The sequence below is a fragment of the Tachysurus fulvidraco genome, chromosome 7 (assembly GCF_022655615.1).
Source record: "Tachysurus fulvidraco isolate hzauxx_2018 chromosome 7, HZAU_PFXX_2.0, whole genome shotgun sequence".
NCBI classification, from domain to species: domain Eukaryota; kingdom Metazoa; phylum Chordata; class Actinopteri; order Siluriformes; family Bagridae; genus Tachysurus; species Tachysurus fulvidraco.
Window position 1 is genome coordinate 21,105,079 of NC_062524.1, and position 21,056 is coordinate 21,126,134.

The 21,056-nt window shown below is 36.1% G+C and overlaps 1 protein-coding gene across 3 annotated transcripts in view; it reads right to left on the reverse strand.

Moving 5' to 3' along the window:
• Window positions 1-252: 252 nt before the first annotated feature.
• efemp1 (EGF containing fibulin extracellular matrix protein 1) overlaps window positions 253-21,056 on the reverse strand; it is a 29,441-nt gene continuing 8,637 nt past the window's right edge. For 2 of the 3 annotated variants that reach the window (XM_027174555.2, XM_027174554.2), the window contains exons 5-11: window positions 11,251-11,373; window positions 10,275-10,394; window positions 7,542-7,661; window positions 5,270-5,389; window positions 3,744-3,867; window positions 2,413-2,605; window positions 253-1,811 (exon numbers count right to left, since the gene is read on the reverse strand). In XM_027174555.2, coding sequence (XP_027030356.1) covers window positions 1,650-1,811; window positions 2,413-2,605; window positions 3,744-3,867; window positions 5,270-5,389; window positions 7,542-7,661; window positions 10,275-10,394; window positions 11,251-11,373 — 962 coding nt within the window. In that variant the 3' untranslated portion in view covers window positions 253-1,649. The remainder of the gene's footprint in view (window positions 1,812-2,412; window positions 2,606-3,743; window positions 3,868-5,269; window positions 5,390-7,541; window positions 7,662-10,274; window positions 10,395-11,250; window positions 11,374-21,056) is intronic. The other variant, XM_027174556.2, reaches the window with a different exon arrangement.

Here is a 21,056-nt window from a genome sequence, read left to right on the forward strand (position 1 = left end):
ATACAAAATAAATTGATTAATACTGCTGGCACTGGAGAATCCTAACTTAAATATTAATAAAAATTATATATATATATTGATTACTTCATATCATTATTAAATTTCTTAAATCTTACCTTTTTTTAAAAAATCTGTCTATTGTTAAACTTATTAAAGTCCCCCATTCAGAGCTTCTGTTGTAGAATCACCGATTCATCATCAATTTCTGAGAATCTGAGAAATAATAAAATAATAATAAAAAAACACTTGGAATGAATCTTAAATATAACCTTTATTTTTTAAAACAATTCTGCTTTAGAGTACAAAAAAAACATTTGTGGTTAATGTATGAAATCATATTTAAATAAAGAAAGATTCCCAACTGTATAGAGCTCTTTAATCTGCGAATGGCACTGAATATACAAATATAGTTAATTATTGCAGTTATTGCTGTATTCATATATATAAGACACTGCATGTTAGACTTTGGAGATAGAACTACATATTAAACAAGGATTACAGGTAAAAACAAAAGACCTTAAGATTTGAGGAAGGTATGTTGAAGTAGGTTATTCCTGCTTCATCATTGCTGCACATACTGTACGCTGGGGAAACGTCCTGCTTTAGAATGGATCATGACTACATCCTGCATTTACCCATACAAATCTTCAAAGTATACCCAATATTTGGCTGATTGAAAGCTTGGACTGGAAAGAGAGAATTTTTTTGCCTCAGGGTAACCTCAGTGGAATTAATAAAGATGGCCAAGTGCTTTCCACTGCATTAGTCCATTTAATCCGGTTGTGGGAAACACTCAAAAAAGTTTTGCTGTACTGTGGCATTTGCCATCATTTCCTGCCTATTTATTGTTCAAGGGCCATGTTACCGTTGAGACTAACTCCAAAGCAACAGTCTAAAACAGAAAAAGGAAATTAATCTATGTAGATTTATTAATGTGGCAACATCCAACCACATAAATAATACTCTTTCATCAACAGAGGCTGAAAACACTCGAGTGCAATTCAAAATACCCTTAGAACAGAATGTTTTGTCCCCAGGATTAAAAATAATTTCAGTTCATTAATTATGTTGCCTGAGAACATTTTGAACATTTTGGGACTGAGCCATTGGACAGGGTTCAAGAATGAAAAAAAAAAATTGCTGAGGTTAAATTAACTCATACAGGATAACAAGGTCACACGCTCACCACTTGTTACTTATATCTGAAGAAGAACAAATTAGTCGCGTGGGTCAGAAAGAAAATGGACCTTCAGCCATTATGACATAAATTCAAATAAAAAAGTAGACATTACACTGTTATACTGCTATACCTTTTATCACTAGCCCCTAGCATCGATTACTGTCTTTCCAGAACTTGCTTTGTCTCGATGTCACAAAAGATCCTGTCAAACACACACTTTCATCGTCTCTGGTTAGGTAAAGCCACAGATTCCTCTGTGACTCACTGCTAGTGGACACCTTGTCTATTGAATCTTTATTAATATCAGATGTTCCCATGGCAGAGCAGGATCAACTATACAGAACATAAAGTATAAAAAAAGAAAGACTCAACTTGCATAGTTCATAAATTCTTGGCACTGTGATGGTAGGGAACAAGAATGTAGCATATTGGATATGTTTAAACATGTGAAGCGGCAGTAGAGCAGCCGTTAGAAGGAGAACGGTCCAACGATGATGGTAAGCCGTAATAAGGAGCTGGTGCGATAGTTTGTGACGGTGTGGTGGGTGATCATCTCTAGATCAATGATTACCTCAAGTGGGCCCTCTAAAGACTTGGTCATCACCAACATTGCGCTGACGTTACTGGAACGCTGTAAAAAGGGACATGTTATCAGCTTTATGATGTTACATATTACTCATGCAGTGAAGAAAAATGGACATACAGGTTATTCTGAATATAACCAAAATAAATATGGTATTGGGATAGGGCATTTATATTTATTTAATTACACAGATCTGGTTGAGACTAGAGGATATAGTGTGAGAAGACTAGAGGATACTATAACTGAGGATTACGGTCTCACGAAGTAATGCTTGCGAGAGGTTTTTACTTTCAGGCAAGTGAGAAGTCAGATGCGAAGCTGGCAGGACAAAGAAATTCCACATCCGTTAAAATGGATGTGAATAATGCGCTTACTGTGATGCATTTTCATCCTGCATCCTTAGTAACTGCCTGGTCAGGGTTGTTGTAGTTACAGGTTGCTAGTAGTTTTTTTATGTTTTGAATAGAAAATAAATAGAAAATATTGTAGGCAGGTACAAAATAATGAAGCAAGCAGGATTAAAAGATTCTGTTCAAAAAAGGTTAAGGCCACGCCCATTTTAGGTATAACGGCAAGTACAGATACAGATATGAATATCTGAAGTACAAAGCAGATACAAATAATGGTATTGCATTGCAATGGGACTCACCCTCAGGAAGAAATCTCCGCCTTCATTGCCAGAACGGATCCTGAAGGTGTTGTGTGTGTTGCTGTAGATGTTGGTGGCTTGGATCTGGAAAATGTCTGCCGGTACAGTTCGGTCAGAGTGAATGTTCATGTACTTGTAGACGATGGACTGGGGCAAGCCACGGCATGCACTTGTAGATGAACAGACACAACGGCTGGAAAAAAAAAGTTTTGAACATCAGATTCAGGTTTATTAGAGAATTGTATAATACACAGTACAGTATGCGATGTACAATATCAGGGATGCATCAAATACACTTTTTTGGACCAAGTATTTTTCTGGAATGTTAATTAGTTGTGTTTAAGCTGATGTCTGATATGTGCTTCTAGCATTGACCTCATAGTCTTGAGTTTCTGTCTTGCATTAAAACACTATCTTTAGTAGAGTTATAAAAGTAAAATCTAGACTAAAGTAGAATCTGTGAGTGAAGAGAAAGAAAACCTACATGTCTCTTAGCATGCTAGTGTAGCAAAAATCTTTAGCACAATTCACTACACCAGGAGGTCATTTTTAATGACCCTGCTTAAAGATACTACTCAACATGCTCAGGTTTCCAATTAAAACCACAATTTATACTGCATTTTTAAAATCCAGTTACTTATAGCATGATTATATATCCTATAAATAGGCTGTAGTTGTTCATCTTGTGAAAAAAAAAGTGCTTTGCTTTTACCGGCTTCGTTAATCATGAAAAATTGGTACCAAGTTTTTGTACTGTATTGGAGCATTTTTATAAGTACAAGTAAATGAGCATGTATTGTACAGATAGCACTATGACTGTCAATTCATATCTTTAGAATATATAGACACAATTTGTGCTATATACACAGTAATTTACATGATATATAGTCATTTAGAGTGAACATACAATAATTTAGAGTTAATATCAACAGCGCTATACAATTATAAAGAAGTGTTATGTTATGCCACAAAGAATCAATATAGTACATGGTATGGCCAAAAGTGTGTAACTGTCTAAGAAGCACAAAATTGTCAAGAACGTCTTTTTTGGGATGAAATGAAACGAAACACAAAGACCAACTTCAGTGTCCAAGCTTTTGTGCTCTAGTGGCTCAATGGCCAAATCCACATAAAGCCACATTCCAAAATCGAAGGAGGAACAAATCGACTCATTAACACCCATGAGATTAGACTGGGATTTTACTCAGGTGTGCACATACTTTTGGCCATATGGTGTAATTCCATGCTGTTAGTGTAGCTTGTCCTATCAAAATCTTGGCCTTTACAGTATGAATGCATCTGGCTGTGAGAATGCTGCCAGATAAACTTACTTTTCTGACGTGCGCACGTAAGGCTCTTGACAGGGGTTTTTAGGGTAACACCGGAATCCTCCATAATAGTTCCAGCAGAACTCATCTTCGCTGCATTTGTGGCCTGTTTCACACTCATTAATGTCTGAGATCAAACAGAGAGAAAATATATTCATATGTTATAGATATGACAACATTTTTCCTGCCTTTGTATGGCAGTGTTAGGCTATGGTAATAGGTCTCTGCCCTATAAAGTCACAAATGGGAGTTCCTATTATTACTGTCAGGATTTACTGGTGCCATGTGTTTTTTGTTCATGTTTCACGTTCACATGTCTGTTCTGCCCTTGTCTAATTCCTTCCCGCCTCATCACACCTGTTCCTTATGTGTCTACTTGTCTCCACTTTTTTGAATCCTCGTCTTTGTATTGTCTTCATGTCTTGTCTTTCGCTGTTCTGTCGAGTTCCGGTTGTCTTTTCTTACCGTTTTTGTTTGATTTGTGTTTTTATGAAATAAATCATGTTTTTTTTTAGTTATTAAAGTTATTTTAGTTAAATATTTAATAATATTTATCAATGCCGATGTAACTAAGATTCCACCTGACAACAAATCAGATATTTGGTATATATATACACACATAGTATATATACAGTATATATGCATCGTACGAGATGAATGAGAAGCAGTGTGAGCTCTACTGTCTTCACTCCCATTGGTAGTCGCTGCACCAAGTCACATCATTTTTGCTCGATTTTTCTCACTGGACATGATTACATCTAATGGCCAACAGTTGCTAGCTGCTCAAGCTAGCAGCAAAACAATTTACATTTGATTAAATAACCAAACCCACATCTCATATTATATATATATATATAAAATTATTCAAGAAATGGTAGAAGTATTAAAGCACCATAAAAGTAGAAACAAATTTCATGTGTGCCAGTTTCCCAGGGTTTTTACTTTTAGTGTGTGTCTCCTATAAATCAAGACTAAGGCTTAATCTCAGCCTGACTAACCAGCCCAGAGGGTATTACTTACTAAACCCCCGGTCTTGCTGTTACAGTAAAGCGGGATATTGGAAAACATGGTTTGTCCCTGACTTTACAGATGAGGCAAGCCTGGAGTTTATTCAGGTACACGCACACACACTCACACACACTCACACACAAATCAACACCATCAAAGTACCCCAGGATCCGAAGGGAACTATTTCTGAAACGCTCTCACTCACTCTACAACCTATTCACCAAACCCGTAGGAGAGGAAAGAATAACACTGCTCCTCATTTGAAACTTTTCAAACAAAAAATAAAAAGATACCCCACAGACATAAATCTCCTTTGGGGTCTAATACACTCATGCCTTGTTCACGCACCCAGAGCTTTCGCATTCTTTCCATGACAGTCTGGTTGAGAACTCCGAGCCCATATTCCGTTGTATATCTCCTTGGGTGCTGGCATGTCAAATTTTGATACAGATCCGAAATGTGTACAAGCGGTTTGAGAGATGATCATATTTCACTCTCAGAAAGAAGAAAGGGCCAATTACCTTGACACGTTCTTGTTCCCTGGAGCTCATATCCTTCAGGGCAAGTGCAGGAATATTCTCCAGGGCTGTTAATGCAAGCGTATTGGCACATGTAGCGCGAGAAAGCACACTCGTCAATGTCTGGAAGCAAAAACACGAAAAACAAATCTGTTAAGAACAGGCACAGCGTTTGTCTGCATAGTATATGTGATTTCATTTTTACATCACTTATATCACAACGATAGACACTGTTGCAGTTTTATAGGTATATAAAATTTCTGAATAAAGTTTACATTTTGGATTCAGTAAGAAAGTCATTCTTTCAATAACTGTGTACTAAATATCCAAGAGCAAATAAGATATCGCTAACACGCATTTAGGCAGCACAAGCTAGATATGACATGGCAAAAATAACTTAGAACTTCATTATATCAAATATTGGTTTATATAAATTTAGGAGCATCAAATTTACATCTACTGTAATACATTTTCTATATGTAGAATACATATTTCTGAAAGCAATTGATTTGCATTTGCTTCTGGAAAGAAGCGATATAAATGATACTCAAATAATACTCTGGAGTGAGTCCATTTGTCTCTATTATACTAAGCATCTTGTTTACATGTAAAATTATTTCATGTTTCCTCAAACAGTCAGTAAAGTATACAGAACCATAATAAATAAGTACGTTAAAAACAATCTGAATGAAACTTGGGAGAAATCTGATTGCATATATGATGTTTTTAGGAAGATATCCACATTTTTAAATATATAAATGAATTATTTTTCATTGTCCTAAAATACAATATGAATTGATAGCAGTCCATCATATATCCGTTGGACTCTCTATTACATTCGGATGGCAGGAACACGTTTAAAGATCCATTTACATAAATTTCCCAAATTTGAGTCTGTAAAAATGAGTTGTGATGTCCCACTCTACAGTAGACACTCAGGGTTTAAAAGTTTGCAGTTTTGTAAAGTCTACTAGGCTTATATGTTAGAATTTTATTGTACCAGTTGTATAGTGTTTAATTGTAAAAAAAAGAAGAAGAAGAAGAAGAAGAAGAAGAAGAAGAAGAAGAAAAATAAAAAAAAACTTGAACTTGTCATGTGTCAATCAGTCAATAATCTATATACAGAACCCCAACAGTGAACTGACTAGTCTTATAACAGACCTGTGGCAATAAAATAATTATTTTGTTTAAAAATATGTCAGTGTACTGTGATAAAGGGTTAATGTTAAAGATTATTATTTATATCTAATAATAATCTAGATTTTTTTATTCTGTCAATTCTTTTACTTTTATTATTCGTTATTTCCTTTATCCTATCTATCTATCTATCTATCTATCTATCTATCTATCTATCTATCTATCTATCTATCTATCTATCTATCTATCTATCTATCTATCTATCTATCTGTCTGTCTGTCTGTCTATCTGTCTATCTATCAACCAATCAATCAATCAGTCTGTCTGTCTGTCTGTCTGTCTGTCTGTCTGTCTGTCTGTCTGTCTTATGGCTACCTAAAAAATATAAAATAAAAGTGTTTTTGAAGTGTTTCAAAAACATTCTTCTGTTCTATGATACAGAATAGTGGTCGAGTCTGTGTTTGGTGCTTGGTGCTAGTAGCTCTTGACTAGCGCTATGGATTCCGAACAGTTTTGAATTTGAAGTGAAATTTCAAGCAAACTTCTTTATCTTATTTGAATTGAAACTTTTTTTTTTTGCTGTAGACTTTTTTCGACAAACCATGTTGGATTTAAATAAACCAAGTCTGTAAATAAAATAAAATGTAAAAATGCTCCACTTATTGATCTAATGTCTCTGGTTTGAGCTTCCTATACCTCAGTGCATGTGATAAATTACAACAGAGATCTTGTTACAGAAACCGCAATTGTTTAAAGTGAGAAAACTAGAGTCACTGAACTGTGGCCTGCTACTGTAGTTCATTTTTTCCTACAATAGGTGTCTGTTTTAGTCCACCTTCCTAGGTCTACATTTGGAGTGTTCATGGGCCCTACCATATAATATCACATATGTCGATGCTAACAACGATGTGTGAAAAGGACTAGTACTTACTAGTTTGCAGTACAACTAAAAGTTAGTTAATAATTAATAATGATATAACTAGTAGTTAGCACACATTATTATACAGTGTTAAATTCTTCATACTAGCCAGGGTGTTTATCCTGGTTGTTTTCAGCCTGTGAAGGTGTAAAAAGGAAATTTAACTAAACCTGGGATTACTTTGAGCAAATGATATCAACAGCTAGAGGTCAGACCCACCTATACAGGAAACGGAGTCCGTTGCCAGCTCATAACCCTGGCTACAGTGGCAGATAAAGGAGCCAATAAGGTTGTAACACTGTTGATCGCACGGCTGACTCACTTGACACTCGTTCACGTCTAAAACAAAGATCATATCAAGTGGTCTTCAAACTGACAATGATGAGAGAAAGACAAGTTTAATATGAAAATGAAAAATGGTACATAAATGAAACAAAGCTGAAAATGGCATTAATGTGTTTGTAATATATTACATATAAATCTATGTACGTAAACGCACCGCTATATATTCTTAAGCAATATAATTTGTATTTGACACACTTCTACTGGACTATCTAAGTACTTGGAGTTTTGTACGGTAGCAAATGAAATCTAAATGTTTTGTACTTAATAAAAAAGACACATCAGTGCATGGTATTTCACATGAAAAGTCCGTGAAAGTAGTACTCTATACTCTATACACTCTACACTATTAGTGCACAAAAAAGTCAAGTGAAATTATCTTGAATAGAGTACAATTTACTTTACTAAATATATATTTGTTGTTTAATCATAATATCAATCATCATACTTCCATAATACTTATTTATTCTTCTATAATAACTTGTAAAAATATGAACCAACCAACAATCCCTTCCATATACACACCTTCATGACTACAATTGGAATGCATTTAAAAATAACATAAAATAAAACATAGTTGGTTTTATATTACTACAAATAAAAATTATTCACTAAACAACATAATACCTTGATAATATTCAGTATTCTGGTCCCATGTAAACGTTTTTTTTTTATATAATTTCGGACTCAGTTATATATACTGTACACACACACACACACACATACACACACACACATATATATAAACAGTATATACTCACGCAGTACAATGGTAAATCATAGATATCAGTTTGCACCCTCAGTGTCAAATTACACTGTATAAAAATCCAAAGATTTTTATAGATGAGCAGAAAAAATTTACACATCCTTTTTATATCTGGAGATATAAATACGGCTGTGTTCAGAATGAATGATCTCATGTCTAATGTTCAAAAATAATAGAGCTGCCATTCTGCGGTCATGAAAGAAATTTTCGCAAATAAAGAAGAGCGGTTTGCAAAATACTACAATTTAATTTAATAGAATTTTCCAAAATACTTGATGTACGATAGAACAAAATACAGGCAATCAACAACAAATAGAGAAAATGGAGCACAAGAACAGGACGTTCCTTCAAAATATCTAAAAAGACAAAGCAAAAGCTTTACCAGGGAGGCTGCCAAAAGGGCATCCAGGAAAAGTAAGGGAGGTGCAGGAATCTCTGATAAGCACTGATTACTCTCTACATGTCACAACAATCTCTCATATTCTTCACGTGTCTGTTATGGGGTAGAACGGCTAGACAGAAGACTTTCTCACTATAACCAAATCCAGGATTTCATCACAAACCATGTGTCAAAATGTGTTGCAATAATAATTCTATAATTACAATTACAATGGTCACATCACATAAGCTATATATAAAACACCTTACTCACAAAGCAGCATGGTGGTGGTAGCATCAGGCTTTAGGGCACAACCTTGCACTAGATATCTGCCAGTAAGCTTCAAATGGCTTAATCAAAAGAAGATTAAGAAGCTAATCAAAAATCTGTGGGGTGACACAAAACCCTTAAAATTGCCAGGTCAAAGTGTGCCATGCTGATGGACTCCTACTAAAAAAGAGAGAGCGGCGAAATAAAAACAAAAGGTGCTTCAAGAAAGTATTAGTTTAGGGTTTTGCAACCTATCAAACTACAGTAGTTGTTAGTAAAACATCATAAACATACTATAGGATGTTTCTGCAAGTTTCAGCTGTATTGAAAAATCAATAATAAAAACATATAGACATGATACCAAGTGCAACAGCACCACTTTAATAGTATAGAATACTATGTAAAAGTGAGGTTTGGGCTGATTTCTTCCTAGCCCAGGCTGTAGATTCATGCAGACTGTCAGTGGCAGCTTTAAAATGGTGATGTATGCAAAATTCATCATTATTATATTGTACATGTCAGGGTTATGCTTGGACATTCTCTGTCTGTACTCTAGGGGACGTTCCAGGAGTGTGTTTTTTTGTGTCACGTTATGTGTTTTTGTTTGTTTCATCTTCACATGTCTTTGCCCCGCACTAGCCGTAATTCCTTCATGCCTCTGCACACCCGTCCCTTATGTGTTACTAAATGTTTCCTCTCCTTGTCCTGGCCGTGTTGTGTGTCACAGCGTGGAATCCTAATCCGAGTTGTTTTTATTGTATTGGTAGAACCAACATATTATCCTCCAGTCTCTCTTTCTCTCTCTCGCTCTCTCTCACTCTCTCTCTCTTTCTCTGATTAAGTGTAATCACAAAATTTAACTTCTGTTTTTCTTCTTCCCATCTTTAGCGTGCTTCAAATTGTGGTTAAAAAAAAAGCTTGGCCATGAGTTACTAACAGATGTCATAAGAGTGTAAACAAAGGCCATTTGCAAACGGCGATAGAGGTTTGGCTGAGATCTGGGGATGTTCTCCTTATTTTATTTATTAATACCTACATTAAACATCTAATTTCTAAATCTCTTCTTTAGATAATGATGCAAATTTTGAGGCTCATCTCTACCTCTCGTTTTCTCCCTCACACAATTTAAAAAGTTGACCCTAGTTTAACATGCTGTTTGTGTACAGAATCAGACTCACTGGATTGACTCACTCACCCACACAGCTGTGGTTATTGCTGGCCAGCTGGTAGCCAGGGTTACACTCGCAGTAGTAGGATCCTGGGACGTTCACACATCTGTGCATGCAGTAGTGTGACGTGAGGCACTCGTCTCTATCTGTTAACACGTACACACACACACACACGGATTAGGATTCCACGCTGTGACACACACACACACACACACACACACACACACACACACACACACACACACACACACACACACACACACACATAGAGTACATATACTGTTGACAGTGTTCCCCAGAAGTGTGTAAAATATTATTTCTCTAGTTTTGACTGTTTGTGATATGCTATTTTATGAATATCAAATATATGCATGTACTAAATAAGCTTTGTTTATTTCTAAGTTCCGCTGATTAGTAGATTTTTATGACTCTGCTTTTAGTCTTAGGAAAGCAATACTTTTGCCTGGGGACAGTACCTTTCCTAATAATTTCTCTGTAGATACTGAATAATTGATAGTATGTAGTATATTGTAGAACTGAATAATATTCAGAGAGATAATGTGATTTGAAGAAATGTTATTTTAAGCAACTCTATAGAAGAACACTATACTATAATGTTGGCAAAACTCACTTGTTTTAATTAATAAGTAAAAAATGATTAAATAATATGGTTGTCTGACCAAGTGGTCATGATTCTTTTGGTATGATTATCTGCCAAGTAAACCAGACTTATGTGAGAAAGTGTTATTAGGTTGCCCAAACAGCACAAAGAGCAGATACAGTATATGCAAGCTAGCAAGCTAACATATTCTCACTAGTTAAAACCTCTGGTTACTTTTGGTGGATGTATTTTTATTACGCTATGTGGTGATATATCCTGTAATATTTCATTGGAGGCATGTACTGAGCATTGGGTTTAGTAGTGCAGATCCAAAACTTATTAAAATAGTCTATTACAGTGGTCAAAATACAGTCATACACAGTTAATAGCAGGATTCTCACCCACACATTCGTCACCATTCTTCTGGTATCCTGATGGACACTGGCACAGGAATGACCCTCGTGTGTTATAGCAGATCTGATCTGAACTGCATGTGTGCCTTCCTGTGTTACACTCATCTATATCTGCATGCAAACAAACACACAACAAATTTTATGTACTAATATTTAGTCAGCGTGGCAAAAAGAAATTTGGGTCCTAGGTCTTAAGGTCACTGGTTTCCGAGCATGCTCTCCCTATGAGTTCGTTTCCTCCTGCCTCCCAAAGCATGGCTAAGACAAATTGCCTCTGGGCATGAATGAATGTATGTGTGTGTGTGTGTGTGTGTGTGTGTGTGTGTGTGTGTGTGTGTGTGTGTGTGTGTGTGTGTGTGTGTGTGTGTGTGTGTGTGTGTGTGCATGCCATTCAGTTTGTATTCCCATCACATGCCTAGTTTTTCCAGGACAGGCTACAGGTCCTCCACAACCCTGAGCTCTATAAAGCAGGATAAAGTCGTTACTGAAAGTCTGAAAGTGAGTGAGTGAGTGAGTGAGTGAGTGAGTGAGTGAATGAGTAAGTAAGTGTGTATGAAAAAATATGTGAGTGAATGTATTTATTTATATCAGGTTAGAAAAACACTGTACATGTGTTAGTATTTACTAGATTTTATTTAATACACTACAAATATCTCTGCAGAATATTCCTCTTGTGTTTAATTCTCCACCTTGAGGTTTGAACAAACCACCGTACCATTTGTACAAATTTATATGTACCTTGTAATCTTTGATGGACTACAGTATGGTGAGAAGTCTTTTATGGCCATACAAGACAGGCAAATCTAGACTAATTCTCAGTTCCTAAATCTCCATGCTTTAAAAAATGTAATATATTCAAAATGTATTACAGTACATTCTATACAGATTAACAACATATTGCAATAGATTCCATTTTCATGCGAACAGCACATCAATGTTTCCCAGCACGTAGAGAGGTGTGGTAGGGCGTTCAATGAGGCTGATCATATTTCTCCCTAGTGGTGGCTTAACCGTGTGGGGAGGCTTCTGAGGTTATCCATCATGATTCAGTGAAGATTCATTTAATTTTCTATAAAGCTGGCCAAGATACAAGTCCATGCACATGTTCTTACATGCATACAGTATAGATATACATAAAAAGGCTGTTGAGCAAACACACATAATAGCATTTGCTTTACATTAGAAAGCTAACTTATGTTTGTCTGAACTAAATAAGAATTATATCAGAAAATGAAAATGGAAACTCTAAATTTTTGACCCTAGGATAAGGAAAAATATAAGATTTTTTTAACCATGACATTCCATAGATAGGTATTTTAGCCCACAAACCTTATCAAATTATCAAATTTTTTCCTTAGCCCTTCTCAAAGAACCAAGTGACCAACATGTTCTGGTAGTCCTCCACTATTTAGAGAAGCAGAGCCACACTGATGGAATCCCCATGTTACAATAAAGTCCTAATAATTACATCACAGTCAATAATGAATAGCACTCAAAAGCAGTACTGATATGATTAAGAATTAAGACTGAGATCAGAATTGCACACATTAGCAATAAAGCAACATTTATTGTGTAAAATCTGATCAAGGGTAGATGGTGAGTCATGGTGATGCTTCACTTAATGCTTTATTTATATGTAAGACTATGCCATTACACCCTTTACTCAGCAGACTACCCTGTATCTGCAAAACCCCTTTGTAGTGTTCCCTAAAAGTGACTGGCTGGTTATTATCTCAATTTAGCTCTTGTGAGCTCTGATTGGAACCAAGGTTTGGGAACCTACAGTATTCATATGTATTGATACTACATGTTTATAGTAGGTTCATGTGTGGAGAAGCCAGTATCTTAGACAAGAAGGTGAGCGAAAAGTCAGTGTTTACATTTTTCCGATATCAAATGGGGAAGAAGATTTCTCCTCCCATTTTTTGGATATGATATCTTAAAAATAACCAGTCAGTTTAACAATTTAACAGTTTATTCCATAGCTATATTGTGGGGATGAATGTTTTGCAGACTCCAAGTTTAATAAAGAACTGTAGACACTGTTCTAATGTTATCAAGGGATGTCTCTCATGAACCATGTATTTTCGCATATGATTTTAACGAATTGTTCCTTGAAAAGGTGGCCATGCTCTGATCTAGGCTCTGGCCTGGCTCAACGACACCAATGTTGCCCACACCATTTGGCCCTGCACAGTTTCTTCCATTTGCTGGTGCTATCTCTGAAACTCAACTCTGATGGAACAGTTTGATAACAGCATAAGTTAAGGCAACCTCCTGCTTCAAATGTCTGGTTCATATTTTGAACAATATTGATGAACTGATTTCACTTGTGCTTGTTCACAAAAGACCTGTCCATGTCCTAATAGCAGGTAGTAGTGTTTCCTCAGGTACCAGCAAGTGTTTTGGAGCTATAGATCCCATTGTATGGAGCGCTGACTCGATCCGCAATTGTAGATCTGTACCCACACCAGATAGACAAAATTACTCACAAATATTATAAAGCTTCTGCAGGAACATTTGGGATTTCTCAAGATCTGTCGAAAATGGGTGCCTCCCTGGATACAAAATCCAGACCCAAATGCAGGGATAAGATGACAAAAAGGAATTTATTAAGAAAAATAAGAAAACTACAAACATATGGAAACATTAGGGAAGACTGGGCAAATAAAATAAAAAATAACAATCACAAAACAGAAGACAGAACACAAACAACAGAAACCAGGAGACACAAGACAAGGACTCAGCAAACAGCAAGGACAAGACAGCGGGTATATATAGGGAGGGTAATTAGTGAGACATAAGGAACATATATATATATATATTGGTAGTCCCTCGTGTACGGCTCAAGCGTAGAGGAGATCATGCCTTTTCTGTGGCCGGTCCTAGACTATGGAACTCCCTGCCACTGGAGATTAGGATGGCTCCCACCATTTCTAGTTTTAAGTCCATGCTAAAACCCCACTTATTTTCTCTAGCCTTTTCATGATTGCCCAGGGTTTTATGTCTGTTTATATCTTATGGTTTATATCTATATCACTTTCTTTTAACTGTTTTTTTTTTAATAATTCTTGTTTTAGTTTCTTGAACTATCTTATTGTGTATGTGTGCATTTTTAAGTGTATGTGCAATGTCAAACGCACTGTGAAGCACTTTGGTCAGCCGTGTGGCTGTTTGTAAATGTGCTATACAAATAAAGTTGAACTTGAACTTGAACATATATGCAGACATAAAACGTAAACAGAAGCACAACACGAACAATAAACAAAGCTGTCCAGCATTCCATGACAAGATCATCCACAGGATAAGGTACTTCGAGATCCTTACGAAGTAAGGATTAATTACAAAGGGATTAAATACAGTCCTATATACACTTCTAGCTGCAAATGCACCATAGTGTGATGTTGCATAATCAAGTTTAGTATACTTTAGTAAACAGGTTTTTACTTGGGGAAATGAGTTTAAGAGTATTAAGTATTAAGTAAAACAATTCATTTGACAGAGCAACACATTTTGCCATATTAATCAGAAACAAGGAATTGTTATTTTATATTTTAATATTACCGTATCTACTTCCTCTATTGACAACAAAATAGAAAATTGAATCAAAGGTGATGCAACCAGATGTTTCACATAAATAATGACGTACATTTTGTGTTTCCTTGATGTTCTGCATTTGTCAGTGTCTTTTTATTAATCCATCAAAATACATTTTCACTGCTTGCAGACCATTTGAACAGAAACATATCTGATGTACAATGAGTGCATTTTCACTCAGCACAGGAAGTGGGATCTAAGTCTTTTCCATGTACACTTTGCAAAGGTCATCAGAAAATCTGCAGCCCTAGAAAGCTCAAGCCAGTAACTGTTTCCATTTACATGTCATGTACTTTTTGAAGTCAACCATGAGATCCTTTACATAATGTGTTCTTCTATGTAGTGTTATAATATCTTATAAGGTCAAAACAAGACCTGTAAGAATAAAAAAAAGTGAATGAAGGAACACTATTTTAGACCTAGTGGATTACAAGTAGAACTAAATGATAGAACCTATAATATAAAACAGCCAAACCTCTAAAAAATCAATTTATTAAGGATGAAAAGACAGTGCACCACAAATTCAAACCTAATCAATATCACTAGGATGAAAACCAACTCATGTTTTTGATTCCTTCACACTCACCTGATTCATTTCTTGGCTTGAGTTCAAAATGCAATGAGAACTGCTCATGTTACACCGAAGCTTCCAAAACTCTCAGGTTCTCTGACCAAACACTCGGAATAAATTGCTGATATACTTGTTGAGACGAGTGAAAAAATGCATTCCGATGTCAACATAAAAAAAAAGTCACTTTAAGATTAAATGGAAGGAAAGATTGTGGTGTTGGTAGACACCATTAAGAAGGATGAACTGCAAAAGATTAAAGACGACGTTGTCATTTTCTGTAATGTTAGTGTTGATATATTACAGCATGGCCACCAAGTTAACTTACACAGTGAAAGTGAAAGACCTACATGAAAAAAACATCCTGAACATCATTTAAGACCTCAATTACCCAACCCTATCCTTACTTTGCCTTGCCTTACCTAATGTACACTATAGTAACTTAATCTAGATTAACCTTGTAGACTTGTGGCTTTCATTCAACACTTGTTATTAATATATGGCTAAAAACCTACTACTTTTACAGGAATCTTATATTATGCAAAGTAAACACTCACATTTACTTGCCAGTAAAAAAAATATATACATATTATCTTTAAAAGACATGGTGAAAATGGTCTATGGACGTCATTTTGTTTGACTGTAATGTTATTTGTTAATTCCTTAACCACATATCTACTACAGTACAAGTTCCTCCAAAGCTTTTTTTTGTTGGGAGAAAGTTGTTAGGCTGTTAATTGTACAATGAAATGACACTGTATGAGCTATACCACTGATATCAATAGAGGCTTTGGTTAAATAATGTATGATTCCTAAAAAGAACAAAGAAAATACAATCTTTCAATTTGGCTCTTGCTTCTCTGTCTGCTTGAAAGAGAAAACTGTACCAGGTCGTCATACAAAGTGATTGTAGCTTACTGAAATTATATAGACCATGATTTACGTTTGTTGTAATAGAAGAATATCTACATTACAGTGATGAGCAGTTTTGATTACTTTTTTGAATGACCAGTTGACTAGTAACAGTTTATAGCACATGTTGTAATGCACAGAACTCATGTGATTGTGTTAAAAATTAGCTTTGTGAAATCAACAACATCGTGTTGTACGTTCTGAGATGCTTTTCTGCTCACCATGGTTAGAACGAGTGGTTATTTGAGCAACTGCCTCTGAGTGCTTCCATTAAAAAACCGGTGATGCAGAACTGTCGCACACTGGATAGCATTTTTTTGATAACAGTCCTGTATAAATCTCCAGACAGTACCATGCATGAACATTCCAGGAGCTCAGCAGTTTCTGAAATACTCAAATCGTTCTGTCTGACAGCAGTAACAATGACACGGTCAAAGAGATTGAAATCACATTATTCCCCAATCTTATGTTTGGTTTAGCAAAACTGTGTTTGAAATCAGCTATGGTGTATCTTGCTTAACAGTGACAAGGGACACAGCAGCCTGGCAAACACACACACACACACACACACACACATACACACGAACACACAGTGTGTGAGAATGATGTCATATTTTGGCCACTGGCCCCACCTGGAGTCTTAAGTCTGAGTAAACACAGCTCAAAGCCCCACTTGGTCCCCATTTCATTTGCGCCTCCCAAAAGTTACCAAACCTGGGATGACCTCCCACTCGGCCACCAGGAGTGAAAAGGAAAAGAGAGGAGGGAAGTGCTCGGATAGCGTGAGCAAGCCCTGTGAATGTTTGTGGAAAAAGTGAAGAGTATTCTCTCACTCCCAATTTGTTCCTTTCCCCCATTTTTTCTAAGGCTAATATTTCATTTAATCAATTCAGTTCTCATGGATAAAATGTACTAATTCTGGGTTGGACACCTGTTTGCTCTCAGAACAGCCGCAATACTTCATAGTATAAATTCATCAAAATGTTGCAAACATTCTTTTAAGATTCTGGTCCATGTTGACATGATTGCATAACATAATGCAATGTGAGCCCTCCATTTTACCGTGTCCCAAAAACGCTCTATAGGATTCAATAGGAAGTAGCCATTATAAGATGGATAAACAAAAATCGAAGCAATAAATGAATGTACATAGTTAGGAACAAAACACAAATAAAGAAGCATGATGCGTGCCAAGAAAACAGATAACACAAGGCAGTTTGGCTTAATGGATTCATGCAGTTAGCACCCAAGTCTTCAACAAATATTCAACACAGTTTCCTGTTATTGGCTAAAAAGAGTGGCACATAATTTAACTGTAGTCTATCTGCCCTTTAAGTTTCAGTGTGTCTGTTGCTCACTGAATATTTTTTAACCTAGTACTGTGTAAAACCCCTAGACACTCTTATGCATGAACATCCCAAGAGAACTGCAGTTTATGAAATACTCAGACCAGTCTGTCTGACACCAACGGCCATGCCACAGTCACTGAAATAATTTTTTCTTTATTCTGCGGTTTGATATGAACATTAACAGACCTGTATCTGCATTACACAGCTGCCAAACAATTGGCTTATTAGACAACTGCATGAACAAGCCAGTGTTCCTAATAAAGTGGCCAGTGAGTGTACTGTATAGTACTGCTCAGTTAAACAGATTTTGTCTATTGTTGCAAAAACAAAAAGAAGCCAACCTACCAAGACATGCTACAATATTTAATTGAGTAAAATCACTAACTCTGATGAAACTAGTTTAAAAGTATCTTGATGATCCTAGTGTGGTGAATCATAAGAAACTTCCTTTGTGGTCCAACTGTCAATCTACACTTTGACGCTCCCAGTTGCCCTATGGTTTTAAACACATCCGTTTACACTGTAATGGAATTCAGAGGATATCCAGCTGCCCTGTGTCCTTTTCTCCATGAAACCTCAAACCTCATGCCAATTGTTTTCTTGGCTACATGTAATGTTTTTTTTTTTTTTTTTGAACAGATATGCGCTGACATGATAGAACTAGCTGTATTCACCGCACTGGAAGGCATTCGGTTTGTGTTTTCACTGAACTATTGTAATGGAAAGAGGGATATTGTCCAACACATGACTTAAGTCATCTTATTTACACAATTTCTTGAATAGTGCAAGTATTCCCTGGAAAAACTATGAGCAGGGATACAATATGCGAAGTTGTACATCTTGTTCATTTCACATCAATTGAATGCGCCTGTCATGTATTAGCCTTAAGGGGATACTTACTTACTATAAGAGAACTTTAAACACCTTTAAAAGTGTTAGCACACCACAGGACAAAGCAGATACAGCTCCTAAAGGAGTATTAACAGGATATTTTATGGCACGTGTCGAGTTGCTACACATGATGTGGGGAAAAATGGATTTTGTGTTGCATCATGATCTTCTTTCCTACTCCCATAGATCTGATCTCTTCAGAATTTTAATTCTTTTATTTGGCTTTTAGTGATAGATAAGGCTTCCCAAACATGGCCTTTAGTAATGAACGGTGAAGATCAATTTCAAAGTGAAAACAGAAATCTTTCCCTGGCGCTGCTACAGAAATGCCTCTCTCCAGTTCATGACCTAAAATAAAATCAGGTCCAGAGCATCTCAGATGGACAAGAAGAATTAACATTCCGGATGATCCGCGGACTGTTGACCTTTTCCTGGCCAGTGGAATTTTTGGGATGCTTTGATGCTTCACTGGTCAACATGAGCAGTTCGCATACAAATGCCTTCTATGAACCTTCTTCAATTTGGGTCTTGGGAAAGACAGATAGCCATCATATTGGAGAGCCATATGAGAACAATTAACTAACACATTCACTGCAAGTGATTGGTGATGATTTTATTGGAATGATATCCACTTTTTTCTTTTTTTCAGAAGACCTCCAAAATCTTGTTTCTTTTATATCATATTTGATATCGAGAATAGAGGCATTTATGGAGGAATTTCATACCAAATATTAAGCTATCAAGGCTGTATCTTCAGCAACGTTTTAACCATACCCAGAATTTTAATCCTTGGCAAACAGAGACTTTAGGCCCGGGCTATTAATTTACACTGAGAAACTAAAAAAGGGTTCTCAGCAGATGTCAGTAACTGAGACTTTTCTGATGATGGATAGGAAAATCTCCAAGGATATTACTGCTGTTTTGAATATAACCTGTTCCTGACACAAGTTATATCATGGCTTTCTAACAGGAAAACAAATATTTAATGTAATTTTGGCAAGTAAGTGGCAAGGAAAAACGTCCTGAGACAACATTTGGTTGAAACCACATGAAGAGGAACCAGTGGAACCAAACTCAAAATAAAACACCTTCTCTCTTTGGTGACACAAGATAGTGGGATTATAAAAGTGTTTAGCACAAGTGTTTTTGGTATAGTGTAATTTTTAACTTTGGGAAGACCACTGTATTTCTCCAACATTTCATGTAATCCATCATTTTTAATACAACCTAACCCACAGTACTATTACAACCATCCATAATGGCCGTTCTTTCCCTCCAACATATTGCAAATAGTTGTGTTGCAAGACTTGAATTAGATCATAACACAGGCCAACAACCAGTAAACATGCTAACAGCAGGTGGGCGGTGCCGTCGAGAATGAACAATACCTCCAGCACTGTGCGATACAGCCAGTCCAGCACAGTTTCTAGAAAGTTCCTGGGCAACATGGACACTCTTCCTGAAAGAGGAGGGCATACTGTATGGTGCTCTTGACCCAGTGCCAGATTTGTTGGTTTGGTTGGCCAGATGACTCTGGCACAGAGCTGAGGAACAGAAAGATCAACAATTTCTCACATGCAGGGGCAGGAAGCAGCTGGAGTCCGGCAAACACTGCCCAATAATAACAACAAGACTGCATGCGTACATGCAGAATCCTATTCAACTCCAAGATCCTTTTCTTTCCACCATTATTACAATCAAGCTAAATGTCATGGAACATGAAAATATGCAATGCTGCACTGTACAGTAGTTAAGCCATAGAACAAGGACAGAATAGAGACAATGGAGACAAGTCTTTAAATAGTATATTCATGACAGGCAGAATACTACATGATTATTAATTATTAATATTACTATATTATTAAAACACAAATACACAGGATGTTTATTTTTTTAACTCTCATGGTTTCTTAGAAATAGCTAGCTAGATAATAATTACAGTGATACAGTAAGCAATATACAGTAAAAGCTACAACTGGACATTTTTTTGTTTGTTTATTTATTTAATATTGGCTAATGTTTATTAAGCTAAACCAAAATCTGAGGCCAGCCATAATGCTCCATCAAAACAGTTACATATTTTTAACATTTTGAAACCACGTTTATATGAAACTGGAGAATGGGGTGTAGTGTTTTGTTTTGCTACACTGCTACCTGATGAAAATGTCGCTTGTTATAGCTAGCATTAAGTGGTATGCTACTAAAATAGAATATGTAGTTAAGCTAGGACCATTATTAGTAGCATATGGTATTCCACTATAAATTAGCATTTTTCTATTAGCATGTTTTCCTCAGTAAATAATAATATACCTTCAAAGTAAACTTGTTTGAAAAATAAACAACAATGACATCTGGAATTTCTTCAGACATTTGGAAATTAAGCCTTACTACCACATGGTTTGAGTAGTAATTGTCTACTGAGGAAAAATTAAAATTTTGTTTATCTAGAGCTGACCTAGTTAAATCATATCCATAAG